General features: G+C 20.7%; 1 protein-coding gene across 3 annotated transcripts; it reads right to left on the bottom strand.

Annotated features, from left to right (window-relative positions):
* Window positions 1–1,684: 1,684 nt before the first annotated feature.
* Window positions 1,685–17,425, bottom strand: LOC122714484 (ectopic P granules protein 5 homolog). 3 transcript variants are annotated; one of them, XM_043935845.1, is made up of 30 exons: window positions 17,019–17,423; window positions 16,390–16,626; window positions 14,941–16,101; window positions 13,928–14,332; window positions 13,616–13,847; window positions 13,351–13,523; window positions 13,137–13,277; window positions 12,914–13,074; window positions 11,946–12,075; window positions 11,325–11,869; window positions 11,058–11,235; window positions 10,782–10,805; window positions 10,378–10,605; window positions 10,153–10,316; window positions 9,874–10,059; window positions 9,642–9,765; window positions 8,558–9,076; window positions 8,323–8,465; window positions 8,029–8,206; window positions 7,731–7,928; window positions 7,525–7,656; window positions 6,471–6,704; window positions 6,201–6,384; window positions 4,927–5,486; window positions 3,795–3,964; window positions 3,508–3,716; window positions 3,179–3,424; window positions 2,732–2,948; window positions 2,453–2,662; window positions 1,685–2,132 (listed from the first exon to the last, which is right to left on the bottom strand). In XM_043935845.1, exons 1-30 carry the CDS (start codon window positions 17,040–17,042, stop codon window positions 1,781–1,783), a joined length of 7,665 nt encoding a protein of 2,554 aa, XP_043791780.1. In that variant the 5' UTR covers window positions 17,043–17,423; the 3' UTR covers window positions 1,685–1,780. The 3 variants fall into 3 exon arrangements, with proteins under 3 accessions (XP_043791780.1, XP_043791781.1, XP_043791783.1); XM_043935846.1 differs by lacking the exon at window positions 10,782–10,805; XM_043935848.1 differs by lacking the exons at window positions 1,685–2,132; window positions 2,453–2,662; window positions 2,732–2,948 and having other exon boundaries at window positions 3,232–3,432; window positions 17,019–17,425.
* Window positions 17,426–17,733: the final 308 nt, after the last annotated feature.

Raw genomic sequence — 17,733 nt, 5'->3', positions numbered from 1 at the left:
TTTGTCTATCTATATTAATATATTAATCTATATTAATAAGTTTTCGCTAGAAGTATCCATTCACAATAGGCATTTTTTCGAATCTGCGGAATACGAAAATAAAATAATTTTTGAGCAATCGGAATTATAATAAATAAAGTTTTTTCGTTATATGCAAATCACAAAGGAAATCTTAAAAAAGTTTCCATTCGTCCATCTAATAAAATAGATTTTCGATCACCTCACTTATGTGTATAATATGTATATTACTGCTACTCTTAAATTGTACACTAATTCATATAATGTGTACGGATATATTCGCAATGTTATAATGATAAAAACTTTTAAAATAATTCAAGAACTAAGTCGTTAGTTACAAAAAAAAAAAAAACGAATGCTTTAAAATTATTCAAAATGAAACTCTTTATATTATATTTCAAGCCCACAAAATCAATGAAAAGAAAGTTAATTGATTACAGATTGATTAAATTTGATATATGTTTAGTATTAGAATTTTTGTAATGCCTACCTTTATTTTAGTTTTAACCTTATTCTTTGAATGCAAAGTACTTAAGGAATGGATCTGAATTAACATTGAATTATGTTAAATATTTATTTTGATTTCCTGACATTAAAATTTATATATTTTATTTCTTAAACACTATTAGAAAAAGTTTTTTAGTAAAAGTAAATGTAAAATTTAGTAAAAAAATGTTATATCAAAATAAAGTTTAATTACTATATATATTATATTAATTAATTAATTATTTAACTTTAATTATATTTATAGTTTTTGTATTAATAAAAATTACTTAATTTTTTATATTTATATATATATATATATATTTAGTTTTGAGGATTTAGCAAAAGGATTAATATTGATATTTTGCCAGTCAGTTTTATTTTATGTATTTTCATATTATAATTATATTTAACTCTACACTCCAGGCTTGTTTCGCTCGATCGAACCAGCAATTCCAGATTCAGACCCGCGCATTCGATGCGTTTGGTGCAGTCTGATAAGATTACCATAAAATAATTACTCATAAGATAAGATTACACCTCATAAGATTATACGTAAAAAGCTTAGGAACCTATTTATGAAGCGATATTCTAAAAAAATCAAATATAAATAAATATTGTCGCCGTTCAAGGATTGCAACAATCCCAGTGGAGAGTCACCGCTAGAGTTATGGCATTAACTCAAGTGGTGACCGAGAGTCATCGTTGGAGAGCAAAGGATTAATGATTAAAATATAAAAATATAAAATATTTTCAAATAAAATTTAATACTTATGATACTCGTATTTTATATTTTACATTAAATAATAAGAGTTTTAGTTTAGTTTTAGTTTTAATTTAATATTTTATTTTTAATCACAAAATCATTGTATTAAGTTTACTTGATTAAATACTTAAATACATAATTCTCTTATGAAGATAATAAATTAATGTATAAATTAGAATATACAAAATATACAAATTTTTATACATAATTTTTATTTTTAAATAAAATAATTATTTTCATATTATATATATTATATATATTTTATATTATATATTATATTATATTATATTATATATTATATACAATATAAAATTATATAAATATATATAAATATATATTAATAAATCAAATATTTATGACTAGATTTACACAAATTTTACAAATTTTATTAAATTGAGCTATAATATTTATGTAGAAAACTATTTTTGTACAATAAAATTTAATAAATGTAAATTAATAGATATAAAATTATTATTATATCATTCTGATCATACCATAAAGAAAATAATTATATTAATCTATTAAAACATGTAAATATCTTTGATTATAAAGCTCTGTTGTCAATATACCTATAATTATTGTTGCATTATGTAAAGAATTAGCAGGATCTCTAATTAATTTAATAGATCGTTCTATGTCTCCTTTAAGCGTTACATATTGTTTATTTAATACAAGTCCTTCTAAAGATTGCATACCTTTAATTGCTTCTGAATTAGGACGAATTTCTATTATATCTGGTTCACTTGTTTTTGATAATGCTACTCCAGGTGAATGAGGAGTAAATCTTATCATCTGTTGTTCTGATTTTGATTCAGGTAATTGAGCCAAACAATATACTCCTATTGCTCGACTTAAAAATTTGCACCTAAATATAAAAATCAAATTTTTATATTAGATAAAGTAATATGTTGCAGTAATAAATTTTAAATATTTAATAAATAAGAAAGAATAAAAAAACATATTTTAATATTTTGTCTTTAGTCTTTTTAATATTTTAATATTTCTTTTTATATAATATATAAAATCTATTATTTTATAACATATAATTTTTAAGTTAAATAATAAATATATTTAAATTAAGAAATTTAAAATTTATACATTTTAATATTTTTATAAATATGAAATTTAAAATAAGTAATATTTTATATCATATATATATATATATAAAATTATTATATAATTTACCTCATTGAAAGATTGGAATTTTTCTTAAGGCCAATAGCTCCTAATATACCCCATCCTTGTCCTCCATCATCAGCAATTGTTAATAATGATCTTGCTAAACTTTTAAGAGCTCTAATAGCTATTCTAGTATTTTCATTATATTGACATTGTCTATATGCTAATTCACATGTTTTAGCCCAAAGGAGAGGTAACTTTTCTTCATTTATATTCCTAAAACAATAATATTCAAGTAAATATGCATGTATTGATACAATTTTTGTAATAATAATTTTAACTTACGTTGGTCTAATAGCAGAGATCCAGTCAACTAAATTTATGAGAAGCACTCCTTCTTCTCTAATATCTTGACATAATGGAAGTCGTTTAAGTAAAATAAAATACAAAGCAAGAAGCTTTCCCTCAGAAACTAAGAATGATTCCACTGGTGGTTGTCGAGGCATTATTGATTGTAAAATTGTTAAGACTGAAGCCCAAGTTGGTGAAAATTCTTCAAATGCTGCCATATAAATTAAAATGTTATATATTAAATATTAAATATAATTATATTAATATTAAATTGTATAAAATTAAACATAATATTCATAATTATTTAATTTTGTATTAGTCTTTAAAATTATAGAATTTTAATAAAATAATGTAATAAGAAAAAAAGATATATATAATATTTAATTATATAATAATACTTAATTTTAATAACATATTTTAATAACAAAATTATATACATACCATTAAATTTAAAATATGCTTCTAATGCAGCTTCCATTAAATCTCCGAATATAGATGGTGAAGTAACAATTGTTCCAATGACTTTAAGTATACTCATGAGAATTGGATTACTATCTGTTCTTTTTGAAAGCCATATTGTCCAACTAGTACGAAGATGTTCCATAAGAAATCCATTTTGATTTATAGCATGAAGCAATTCGGTAATCAATAAACTTGCTTCTGGAATTTGTTGTGATTCTGAAACAGCTGAAGATCTTTTCTTATATTTTAATTGTACTTTTAATTATAGATATATATAATAATTTAGATTATAAATATATTATATTTACTGTTTATAATAACAGCTTCCATATCATCTAACATTTTTGATAATGTATTGTTAAATATTTTTGGATTTGTAGATATTAAAGATTTATATCGAGTTGTACAAGTGATTAATAATTTTATTGAAGATCTTATATAAAGTTGTCTTTTTTTCAATGTAGTTGGATGAAAATGGCTTATCAAAGAATCATAGCCTGCTGCTATCTTTAGCAAACTATATGTAATGTAACATTTATTAGAAACTTTTTAATTTATGATTATAATTAAATTGATAAAATAAAATTATATATACTTATGTATGGCAATATCTATTGGATGGCATTGATCATTACAAACATGGAGAACAACTCTTGAATCACAACTCATAACATGCCAATTAATTATATGATCATATGTAATAGCATCTAATAAATGCCAAGAAAATTTTTCAGCTTCCATAATTAATTGAATTACTTTATCAGTCTGAAAATATATTATTGATATTTAAAATTATACTCATATTTCTATTATACTTATATTATAGTATATTTATATATTATTAGATGTTTTATATATTATTATATATTATTTATATATTATTTTTATATTATATTATATATTATTTATATATTATTAGATGTTTTAAATAAAATGTTATTAGTTTTTTAAAAACTATTTTGTTTTTTATTTTAAATTAAATGATTCAAGATTTTATTGTGAAATACATTTAAAATATAAAAAATTTAAAGCAAGTATCTTAAGGATTCTATTTATTATTGATTATAGTTGAATATATATAATATTTTGAATTACTTGTATTAATATTTGTATTTTTCGTTTATCATAGCATTTAAATTATAAATTAGTTTAGTTTAAAAATTATAAAAATTAATTTTTATAATCATTTTAAAAATAATGAATAATTTTTGAAAATCTATTATATAACTAAATTTATTTGTTCACTTAATTGTCTTAATAATTTTAAGTAATTTATTTTTAACAAAACTATTTCCAAAAAATTTCATTTGTTTAAAAAATTTAAATATTAAATTAAAAAAAATTTTTTTTAAATATTAAAATTAAAAAAAATTAAAATTTTAAATCATTCATGTACTAAAATTGATAAAAGATAAAATAAAAAATGATACTGAAAATTCAATACTATAAAGCTTACATTATAATTCAATTATGTTTTAAACTTATGTTTTAAACTTATTTATTTTTTTTATTATATATCTTAATAAGAAAATTCTAATTAATGTAATGTCATTAAAAAATAAAAAAAAATCATAAAAAGATAAAAATCAAAATCTCTAAAGTAAAATTCTTTTTAATATCATTAATAGTTTTGATGATATATATAAATTAATTAAAATTAAATCTCTGTATTTATGAATTTAAAAATTTTTATGTAATAAAGAATTAATATTATTCTTTTAAATTACCTGTCTAACATTTGGTTCATTAGATAATTTTACTAATAAATTTAATAAACAAACGTGCATCCTTGCTACAATAGTTGGTGGCTGTGTTGCTAATATGTCATTTATCCAAAGTGGCCAATGTACACATGTAAATACACTTCCAAGGAATAAATGACTATCTGGCAAATACTGATCAATTACTTTTACCATTAATTCAACATCATTTATACATGGATAGAAACGATCCCATGGTAATGATAGAAAATTGCCATGAATAACATTCAGAATATGATCTTTAACTGAAGTATGTGCAAAATTAGTAACATAAAATTGCCAGACAAAGCAAAGTATTTTGCTAGATGCTGGCAAAGTATCGTTAATAAAACGAATACATTCGACAAAAATTGCTACGAATTTATTAGCATATGGACCATCTGCAATAATCCATGGTAATAAAACTGATCGATCATCTGTAAGCTGTTGAATCCATGCAGCAGTTGGTTCTTTCAAATTTCGCGTCCAATATGGTGTAATCCAAGGTGAATACATTTCACTTAAAACAGGCCATATTTTCTCGCACACTTTAATAATATAATAATTATATATATATTATATAGAATTTTTTTTTATTAAACTATAGAAGCATAAATATAAAAAAAATATTACATGAGTTTTTATTATATTTTATTATAATATTTATTTATAATATTTATTTATTTATTTAACAAATATTTAGTTTGAAATATGTAATATGTAATAACAAATTCCATATATAGATTATAGAATACATATTGTCTACTTATATGTATTTATTTATATTTATATAATAGTGCAGCACAGAAATAATCATATATCAATAATCATCATTATCAATAAATTTGTAAATGAGATATACATATATAATAAAATTCTAAAGTAATTTATTATAATAAATTTTATATTGATATCAAACTTATATGTATTAACAATAGAAGAACATTTTAAAAGAGAGAATTTATAATAATATAATAATTTAAGTGATCATAAATGATATTAATTTTTCAAAAAACATCATATAAATATAGATATAATAATATATATAATGGACTTTTTAAATTCTAGAATATAAAATCTATTGTTGCATATATTTTTTAAATTATAATATTATAATAAATATATAATTAATGCTTATAATTTTATAATAAGCAATCTATTTGTAAAACTTTATGTAATATTTTTTTTTTTTACATATAAATAATATTCATTTTAAAAAGATTATAAATATTTTGTATATAATATAAATTTCAAATGCTTACATTGATCTCCTAATGAACCTCGATCAGATTGCAGTGTAAGTGCAACAAGAGCATGACCTATCATGCCAAGGAAGGTACTTAATGGATCATTATAAATTCTATATTTTGGATATAATCCATAAAGACCATATTGTAAACGTTCTTGCATAAAATGTTTACTTAATAATATAGCTGTATCATGTACCTGTAATTAAAAATGTAGTTATTTTTCTTTGTATTTATTTTAAACATTACTGAAATACTGAAAAAAGATATATTTGAAAAACGAACCTCTTGACGAGAAAGAAGTTTTTGTTCAGTAGCATAATGACGAATATTATCTCTAATTTTAGAATTAGTCAAAAAAGCATTTTTTGATTTGCCACTAAGGGTTCCTAGCAAATCACGCCAAACATCTAGTGATAAATTTTGACTTTCACTACTTTTTAATACAACACTCAGAACTTCGCCATAGTGTTCAGGAAATTCATGTAATAATATAAGTCGTAAATGGTTTCTAAATAACTGTAAGAAAAAATTTATTACAAAAAAAAAACAATAATTAAATATTAATTTTTAAAATAATGATAAATAAAATATCATAATAAAATAGAATATTAATAGAATTTTTTCAAAAAATTGTATTCCATGTTGTTAAATTGGATTATTTTGAATAACATATATTTGAATAACAAAATAAATATTTTGGAAATATTATTTATTTTATCTTTTTGATTAATCATTTTTAATATTAGAGATTATAGATATGTATTATAATTAAAAATTCAAATTATATATTATAATAATAATCCGAATTTTTTTTAATAAAATTTTTAAAAATTTAGTGTCTTTAAATTATTGAAATTAAAAACAAATATAAGATAACATATATAAGATAATATAAGATAATAATCTGATAATTTGCAGTGATTTCAGAAATAATAATTTGTAACATTTTATATCAAATTCTAATTAAATATGATATCGTTATTGTCCATTCGGCCGACATAATATAATAAATAATAATCGTGTTCAAATTGATAATATGAAACGTTGTATTTATTGATTGCATTATTTGAAATAGAAACTGGTTTGTTTTTTATCATATCATATGTTTTGTCATATCTGTAAGATACATATATATACATACATATATAATTGGGAAATTGTTGACATTTGGAAAACAAGGCCAAATCATATAAGAATACCCGCATTGTTGTACTGATCAATATTGAATGCCATTATTTTGTTGTTATATAATTAATTAGAATGGAATGTTATATAAAATATCATAGAATTTATATATTTTATATATCATAAAATGAAATTTATTAAATATAAATACCTCATGTAATATCAATTTAGTTTGTTCTGGATTGAGACCCATATTACAAAGAGCTCTAGATATCAAATCTATGAATGTTGATCGTTCACTTAATCTTGGACGCTTATAATTTAACCAGATTCCTACATCAAACTAAAATGAAAAAATGAAAATAAAAATAAAATATGAAAATGTTATAAGGAATAAAAATAACACAAATAGCATACTTTTGATAGTAACACAAAACAGAGATCGACATTTGTGCTCGTTGAAAATTCAACAACAGTTTGATACATTTGTAAAAATGTTGAAGCACTACCAGCAACAGGTGTAAAATAAGGTCCAAGTAAACCACCCAGATTTGATTTTTGCATAATAGTATTTAATAATTGTAGACCTTGGTTTTCTTCTCCATTAATGAATGACTATTAAGATTAATATATATTAATATTATAATTAATAAAATGTACATTAATAATATAATACATTAAAATTATATTTATTAATTTTTATAATTATAATTACCTGCCCTAATTTTTCTAGACAAGTAGTAATAAGTTGTTTTGTTGGTGGACATAATGATACTTCTTCTGTATAAGAATTTATAAGATGATAAAATAATTTAACTCCACTTTCTTGGATTTTGTATAATGCCGTACTGTTTTCATTAGTTCGATTTGTTAATATTTCATGTTCTAACATCCTGAAAATAAAAAATTATTTACTTATTTTTAATTAATGTATATTTATATTCAAAATTTCAATTTATAAATATATTATAAAATATATTATAAAATATACAATATATATTATACATACGCAATTAAATGATCAATAAAAAGACATCCTTGAGTAACTTTACTAGGTGGTGGTTGACTTGCTTTTATCAATAAATTTTCATATTCAGCTCTATTTTGTGTTATCATATGATCAATACCATCACTAATGTGTGCTTCAAGTACCTGTAAATGTATAAATTAAATAATAATAATATAATATAATTTATAAAATAATTTTATTTAACTCTGAAAGAGAAATCATAGATTATTCTTACTTTAACTGTAATTACTGCTGGACCAGCACAATGCACAGTAGGTGGTGTTCCTGACCTAGTGTGTTTCTGACTTGGAGATGCTGGATCACATAATGCATGCAATATTACTTGATTCTCATTCTCTCTATAAAGTGTAGGCACTAGTTCCAAGAAGCTAGAATCTACTGCAGTATGTTCAGAAATCATTAAATTATATGTCTGAGCATAATCTAATATTATTTTAAGATATGGTTTAACGAGATCAATTACTGAATTTGAATTATATATATTCTCTTTTGGTATACAATTAAAAATTGCTTGATTGCAATTTAAAGGTGGAGGTGGAACAGAATATTCGTATGTAGTCAATCGTTTAAATATTCTTTGTAATGGTGGAATCTTTTCAGAAAGTAAAGTCGATACATTTTTTCCTTTTTGATAAGTTTCTTGATTTCTATTACATGCACATTCCCATTCTTGAACAGCCATTATTTGATTTTGCTGAACTGCTGAATAATCAATATATTCTAACCATGGTGTCTATTTAAACAAACATGAAAAAAATGATATAAAATAAGATTTATAATACATTTCATTAGTTAAATAATAATATAAAATGATTATATATATAAAATTAAATTAAAAATAACAAACAACATTTTGTAAAAAGCTTAATTAAAAAAATTTATATATTTTTTTGTAAAAAGTTTTGTAAAAAGTTAAAAAAATTTATACATTTTTTTGTAAAAAGCTTAATTAAAAAAAAATTGAATTATTTAATTAATAAATTGAATTATTTAATTATTTTATATTTGAAAATCTTCTCTAGACTTTATATTATATTCTATGAAGTAATATTAATGTCATATTATTGCTAATAGCATATTTATTAACTTATTAAGTTAAGTTATTTTATTAAGTTATATTTATATTATTGAATTATTGAAAATGAAGAAAAGAATAATTAATACATATAAAAATTAAATTAAAAACTGTCAAAAAATATTATTTTTTATTTTCGATTTAGATATGGAATCATTTTTATATAGTGTACTTTAATATTGTACATTTTCTATTTCTATAAGTATAATAAATTAAAATTTACCCAATTATCTTGAACAAGTAAAACTAATTTTTGTGACATATATTGTGGAGGTAGAGCTGGTAAATAAAGACCTGGTTCATGCAATCTTGGTTCTTCAAGCCACAAACTTAAAGTTTTATAAAATCTGTAAAAATATATAAAATTAATAATTAATAGTAAAATTAGTTTATAATATTCTTTTTCACAATTTTTACATTTATGTTAATATATATAATATATATATATAACATACTTTGCTACATTAAAATAAAATGAACGTTTATCATCAGTGATTGGTTTTCCATTATCTAAATCTTTTTCTCCTTTTAATTGGAAATATGTTGTCGTATCATGTAAACGTTTTTTTAATTTTTTTAAATAACTTAAATTAATCATGCCTTCAAAAAATTTTTCACCGATCCCTCCATGATCAATGACACTAAAAAATAAATTACATTATTACAGATATATTATTAATATATTACTAATATATAATTAAGATGTAAAGTATAAAATTTTTTGTAAAACAAACCCTGATAATGTTGGGACTCTTGCAAGAAATAAAGCAAAAAAATTTTGCCATAAAAGAGGAAGAATAGGATGTCCTATAGGTGTATCTAGAGCTTGTTGTGACCAACGATATATAGATAATCCATTGGCTCCAAATGGTTGCATTTTTACAGTTATACAAGCTCGCTAAAAATATATTAGATATATATAATAAATTATCAAATGTTATAAAAAATATGAAATATACCTTAATAGCAGTATCTAATGATATATTAGGTTGCGTTGATAATTCCTTTAAAATTTCATGCCATAATCCAGTTTTAATTTCTCTATTATATTGTTCAGTTAATAATATTTGATGAGCAACCCATACTGATTGAGTAGATTTTCCTAAAAGACTAATTGAATTTGAAGAACCAGTTGCCCAATTTAAAAATGATCCAAATGATGTCATCACATTACGATTAGATGCATTCTGAAAATAATTTATTAAAATATGATTTTAAAAATACTTTAATATAATTATTACATGTATCTGTATAAATATAAATAAAAATAGATTAGTATCTTGTAATAACAAATTTATGTTCTAAGGATAAAGAAAAAAGAAGGGAGAAAAAAGAGAAAAAAAGAGAACGAGAGAGATCACACCTCATTAATTTCCTCTGTGGCAAGCTAATAAAATGAAAATATTTTTTAATTAATATAAAATATTGAAATATTAATTCTTTACAAGTAAAAAATAATATCTTAATAATTTAAATATTATAACAATATTTTATAGAATAAATTTAATGAAATTAACTTCGTTAAAAAAGCTTGATTAGTTCTAGCTTTTTATAAAAAATATTTTAATGTTTTTAATTATAATATTTAATAATATATCGATATAATAAAACTTTAATAGTAAATAAAAATTGATCTTACAGAGAAAAGATTTTGAAACATATGCTCCACTGTTTCTTTTGCATCCGTATGAAAAAATGCAGCACTAATAATTATATCCATTAAATATAATACACTTTGATCTTTATTCCAATCTGGTATACGTATAAATGTATTCAACCATAAATATACAAATTCTTTTGGTGTCTGTAAACGATATCTATAACAAATTATATCATTTTAAAAATAAAATATTGTCCAATATTAATAATATTAAACAAATTACAAAATATATAAAATATTGTTTACTTTTTATAATTATATAAATGTGAATGTATCATATTTGAAAATTGTTTCAGTATTGTTCCTGGAAATTCAGGGGTTATAAGGCTTTTAGCCACTTTCATATAAGATCTATCAGCCATAATTAGAGAAATAACAAGACTAATAAATTTATCATTCTTAAGTAATGAGTCAACACATTCCAAAAATAATGGTATTATATAATGTAAACATATAAGCATTTGTTCATATTTACAATGATATTGTAATATTTCTAATTGACCAAAACCTTTTAAACATATCAAAGGTATAGAATGGCCCCATAATGTCATAAGTGTTGCTACATAACATGCAATAGGTTGCTTTTCTCGTGTACCAGTAACTAAAATTTCTAAACTTAAATCAGAATCCATATCTGGTACATGAGCAAAAGCTGCAGTAGGATTTAAAAGTGCATAATGACAAAGTGTTTCAGTTTGGTCGAGTTGATGTAATCTAAGTTTAGAAACCATATCCCATGCCCATAATGAAAAAATATGTTCAGCATTTTGAGGCCTTATTATTGTTGACATCTACAAATGTAAATATATATATAAAAAATTAAAATCTATTTTGTTGATTATAGATATATTAACATTTAATTTATACCTGTTTAACACCTTCTACTAATAAAGAAGTATTTTGGACAGAAGAATCAGGTACATATTTCATAGTAAGTTCAACAATTAATAATGCTATACGTCTATGTAAATCAATAGGAAGATACAAACTACCATTTCTGTAAAAATATATGATTATATTTTTACACATAAATTTTATATTATTTTATATTTTATATAATTTTATATTTTTATTTAAATCTCCGTTTTTTTTTGTGAAAATATTCAAGTACATTACAAATTTAAGTTATTAAATTAAAATAACAAATTTTCCATAAAAGTATGATTTCCATATGGAATGAACTATAAAATTAATAAAAAACAATAATAAATATTATAAATATTATAAAAAAAAATTCGTCTAATAAAAAAATATTGCGTTAATTATTTAAAAAATAATTTTTAATAAAATTAAATTGTTTTTAAAATATTATTATAAATAGTTATTGTTTTTTATCTTAAATTCATAAAATTTTTGAAAATTTTCGTAACATGAAAATTCATTTTTTTCAATATTTTTTCAAACAATCGTTTATATAAAATCTGCAATTTTTTATTTTTTAACATTCATATATTATATTTTAAAAATTATTTTAAATATTTTATATTTTAAAAATATTTTATATTGCAAAAAATTTTTGTTATTATATATATTTTTGTTTATTATTATATGTTTATTATATTTATTCTATATATAAAGCATATAAGCTATATATTAATGTTCAAATATTTTTGTAAATAATTATATTATAATTTATTATTTTTCAAGTAATTATATATAATGCATATTGCATTTTCTTAATTTTTTAAACATAATAAAAATTTAGATTCTAATTTTAAATGATTTTTCATGTATGTGTATATATATATATAAAATATATATAAAATATATATAAAATAAATTAGGAATTATTTTACTTATATTATTACTACTATACTATATTACTAAACTCTTACTCATCAAATCCCCAATTTAAGTGAGTAAGGATTAAACGGGCCAAATGATTCTCAGTTGATGTCAATGGATATTGATGTAACCATGTAGAAAGAATAATTATATCTTTTTCTTGTAATATCCATTTGTATAATTTTAAATCAGTAAATAGATACAAACTTAACTAAAATTCATAAAGTTAAATTTTTAAAAATATTTATTTATAAAGAAATATATTTCTTATACCTTTCCAGCTGATACAAAATTATCTCGTAATTTTTGTAAAATATCTGATAGTAATGAAGGATATTTATATGTTAAATTTGACAGAAGAGATCGAGCATCTTTTGAACAAGAATCTTGTGTTTTTTCACTAAGAAATCCAATCTGTTTATTATATATAATTATTATTATTTTTAAATATTAAAAAATGATAGATAATATAAACAATAATACATACTTGAAATAGATCTATTGTTGTTGTTTTCACAAAATCATAATCCTGCTCAGTTCTTGCTAAAGCCATATTAGCAAAAGTTGTTAAAAGAAAATATGATTCATCTCCTGGCATGCTACTTAATTTTTCTTCAAATTTTGTACAAAGTTGTGAAGAATTTAATTCATTTATCCAATCTTTAATATTATTAATATAATATCAAAATTTACATTTTTATTATAGTTTTCAATTTCAAAAACGTTTATTTCAATTAAAAAATTATACATACCATGAGTAGATCTAGTAGATCTATTAGAAACATGCATATCTATTTGTGTACAATCAGTATGTAAAATATAAAATATTTGCCATAAAGTATTAGATGATATTAAATCATATGGCAGAGAAGCTAAATATTGCCATGCTCCTAAACGACGTGAAGAAAATATACATAAAACTGCTCTCAAAAAAAAACAATCAAATTCAAGTTGAAGTTTTTTCAATATTGATACATCATTAATCTATAAAATTAAAATGTAAGAGTACATAAAACATAATTTCAAATTTATATTAAATTATTCTTAATAATATAATGATCTACCTGGTTTTTATCAAATTCCTCCCATTGGTCATTAGCATATTGTACAATATCTTTAATTAATGCACTTAATCGTTTGGTTAATTGTCTATATCTTGGAGAGTCATATGTTTTCAAGCCTTGTTTTAAAAGTCTAATAATAGTTGTAAAAAATGCAAACATCCGGAACAAATGATGATGCGTAATATAAGTTTTATTTTGATGATAATCATCATTTTGATATTGAATACATAATACTTGTTCAAATATTTTACTAAAAGGAATTTGATTTAATAAAGAAATAAGGTCACTTTCAAATAAGTTTGCACCAACATTAGCAATATCTTCATCTTCTTCTCCTTCTTCATCCAACATTACCCAAACAGTATCACCTGGACTACATATTGTATCTTGTAATGATTGTTGTACCTAATAAATTAAAAATTAAATTTTATTAATTTATTGATTATCATTAAATTAATAACTTTCAATTTTAATAATATTGTTTTAATTTTAAGCTTTTAAATGCTTTTATTTTAATTAATTATTTTATTTCATTAAAATAAAATTTTGATTATGATTTGATAAAATCATATTTTTATTCATTTTTACGAAATAAAGAATTATATATATTTTATAATTTCAAATATTTCATATAAATATTATATAATTATATTTTTTAAATGAATTTATTTTTTAAATATTGGTTTTAAATTAGATTTGAATTTGTAATATCTGAAAATTATTATTGTAAAAAATATTATTTATCCAATATTTTGAATATTTTTCTCTCAAGATGTACATTGGATACCTTAGATTAACATTAGATAATATTCAATTCATATTAGATTTATATTAGATTTCAATTTTTTCTTATTTTGTAAAAATAAATAATATTTTTTCCCAATTAAAATCTTGTTTTAATAATAAAATAAATTTTTTTTAAAAAGATTAATATTGTCAAAATTAGCAAAAGTCATTAAACTATTTATTTCTAAATTATTTATTTTTAGTTAGCAGTAAGTATTTATAAACACCTGTTCAAGAAATTTTTCTCTATCCTTAATGGGTAATAAAATAACAGCCAATGTAGCTATTATATGATCTAAAAATGGATCATTTAATGAAGATATGCTTAATTTTCCATGTTGTTGTGATATTGGAGTTTGAACATAACTGCGAGCCCAATTCATTACTCCACCAGGACATCTCAAGATATGGTTCAATATAAATAAATGATCTTGCCAAGTTGCTACTCTCAATAAGATTGCTATTAATCGTGTAAGCCATTCTCTAGTATCTGTTACAAATTTACCATCTTTTAATAATTTTCTTTGAAAATTGAATAATATAGTTATGCACATTCTAATTTCCACTAATTGTGGAATTGTTTGAGAAGGTACATGTATTGGTAATAAATTTACGGGTGCATTATGAGGAAGATTTATAAATTCTTTACAAGATATGCAGACTCTTTGAATATAATATTCAATTTGAAATTTTAACATTTCTGCTTCATAACAATATAATGCTTGAGTATTGTGTAATAGATCTTTTATTGTTAATAAATTTCGAGTTAATGCAGCTAATGTCTGCTGATTAAAACGTGCAATATAATATTCATGTGTAGCAACAACAGGATTTCCATCTTGACATTCTCCTGTTTCTTTAATACAGGCTTTATCTAAACACCATAATTGTTTTTGCATTTCTCTACAGGATTTTTTTAAAATTTCTAATTCATGAGAATTGATAATTAAATTATTTCTTACACGAAGATAATTCATTAAAAGCTCATGTAATCTATGTTGCTGTCTAATTGCATTACTTCTAAGTTGTATTTCCGCAAATTCTGAAATAAACATATCAATCCATGCTAATTCCTGATTGAAATATAATGATGTTAATTGGCTCTCTGTAAATGGTATAATTTCTTTAAAAGAAGTATGTATATCATCTACTTGATTTATGATAGAATCTGATTGATTTTTTGTCTGTCTATCGTATATAAAGTTCTTTGAATTTGATATATTTGAATCTTGAGATAAATTTGGTGTTATACTTTCATTATTAAAGCCATCAAGTGTATTATCTACTAAATCTATTGTAGAAATCGATGTTATAACTTCTTCCATTTTCTCATTTAAATTATTCCATACTGATGTTAAACTATTTCCAACTTCATTATTAATTTTGGTCTAAAATTTATTAAAAAATATATTATAATTACTTATAATATGTTTAAAATATATTTGAATATAAAAAATAATATTCAAATTAAACATTTTCTCAAAATCGTTTTTAAAATTTTATGAATTATTTCTTTATGAAAAATTGTATTATTATCATTAATTTTTTTTAAATAATAAGTTATTATAAAAAATTCTTTAAATATAATTTTAATTAATATTATAATTTTGATATATTGATTGATTTATAATATTGATAATTTCTTTAATTTAAATAAAAAAAATTAAATTAAATACTTTGTCATTTATAGTTTGTAATCCTTCTGTTTCTTCTGAAACTATTTGAACTGATTGTTTTTCATAGAGTTCAGTGTCAATTGCAGCTGAATGTAATTCACTTTCCATATTTTCAACACCTTCTCCTTTTGGATAATTTGTAGGAGATTCTTCAAGAACACATTCAAATTCTTCCAATGTTGGAACATCTGGTATCTGTTGTTCCATAGAAAACTTGGATTTTTCTTCTCTTTTTTTCTAAAAGTATATATTTTTTAAATATAATTTTTAATGTTATAAAACAACAAATTTCAAAAAAAAATTTTTATATGTTATATATATACATATTAAACATATTTAAGTTTTTATAAATTATAACCTAAACTTATATTATTAATAAAAATAAATATTTTAAAATCTATACATTGATGATTTAAATTCTACTATTAAACAATATTTATTATTTATTATATGATACTAATGTGATATTATATACTATATAAAGATATAAAAGTAAATATTTTCCTTTTATGAAAAATAAAATATCTTAAATCATTGTCATTAAAGATAAAATAATAATTAATCAATATGATTACATAAAAATATTAAATAAAAAGATTAAAGAAAAATATTAAAAAATAAATATTCACCTTTCGTTGTTTTGGTACTTCCATTTTATATAAACACAATAAATTTTGTGTAAATTTCTTTTATATATAAATGTTGAATTTATCACATAGCTTTAACATACAAAATATGAAAAATATGAGAATTATATTTATTACACAATAACAAATTTTCACAATACTATTCTAAAATATTTCTGAATATTAATATTACTGATTGATTACGCATTCTCTATTTCTTGCGTAACCTATCATCTGTCAAAATATACAATTATAATTTCAAATTGGCAGTTTTCATATTACAATTATTTAATACTAATTTTTCATTTAAAAAATTAATTTAATAAATTAATATTACTAAAACTTGTATAAAAAAAATTCTGCGTAATGATTAGTATGCAATAGCAGACATAATTTTTTTGTTTATCGATAGAGTTACATGCAAATAAAATGCTGCCAGCTGTTCTAGAATCACAGGTGGTACAGACATATAGAATAGACATTATAGAATTCTTTCTTTATGAGAATAATCTATAGATAATATATAAAATAAACATGATATGCAATATTTTTTCGTGTCATAGAAATCATAAATCACTAAGAATATTATCATTTACTATTTTTATGTGATATTATCAGTATAAAATAAAATTATATGTTACAATATTAGTAAGTGATTGAAATTAAAATTAAATTTTAGAATTTTTAAAAAATTTATAAATTTAGAATAAATAACATA

This window comes from Apis laboriosa, unplaced genomic scaffold (assembly GCF_014066325.1).
Source record: "Apis laboriosa isolate Shangri-la unplaced genomic scaffold, ASM1406632v1 scaffold30_cov140, whole genome shotgun sequence".
In the NCBI taxonomy this organism is placed as follows: Eukaryota; Metazoa; Arthropoda; class Insecta; order Hymenoptera; family Apidae; genus Apis; species Apis laboriosa.
Note: the sequence above shows the minus strand (reverse complement) of the source record. Positions and strands in the feature narration are given on the sequence as shown.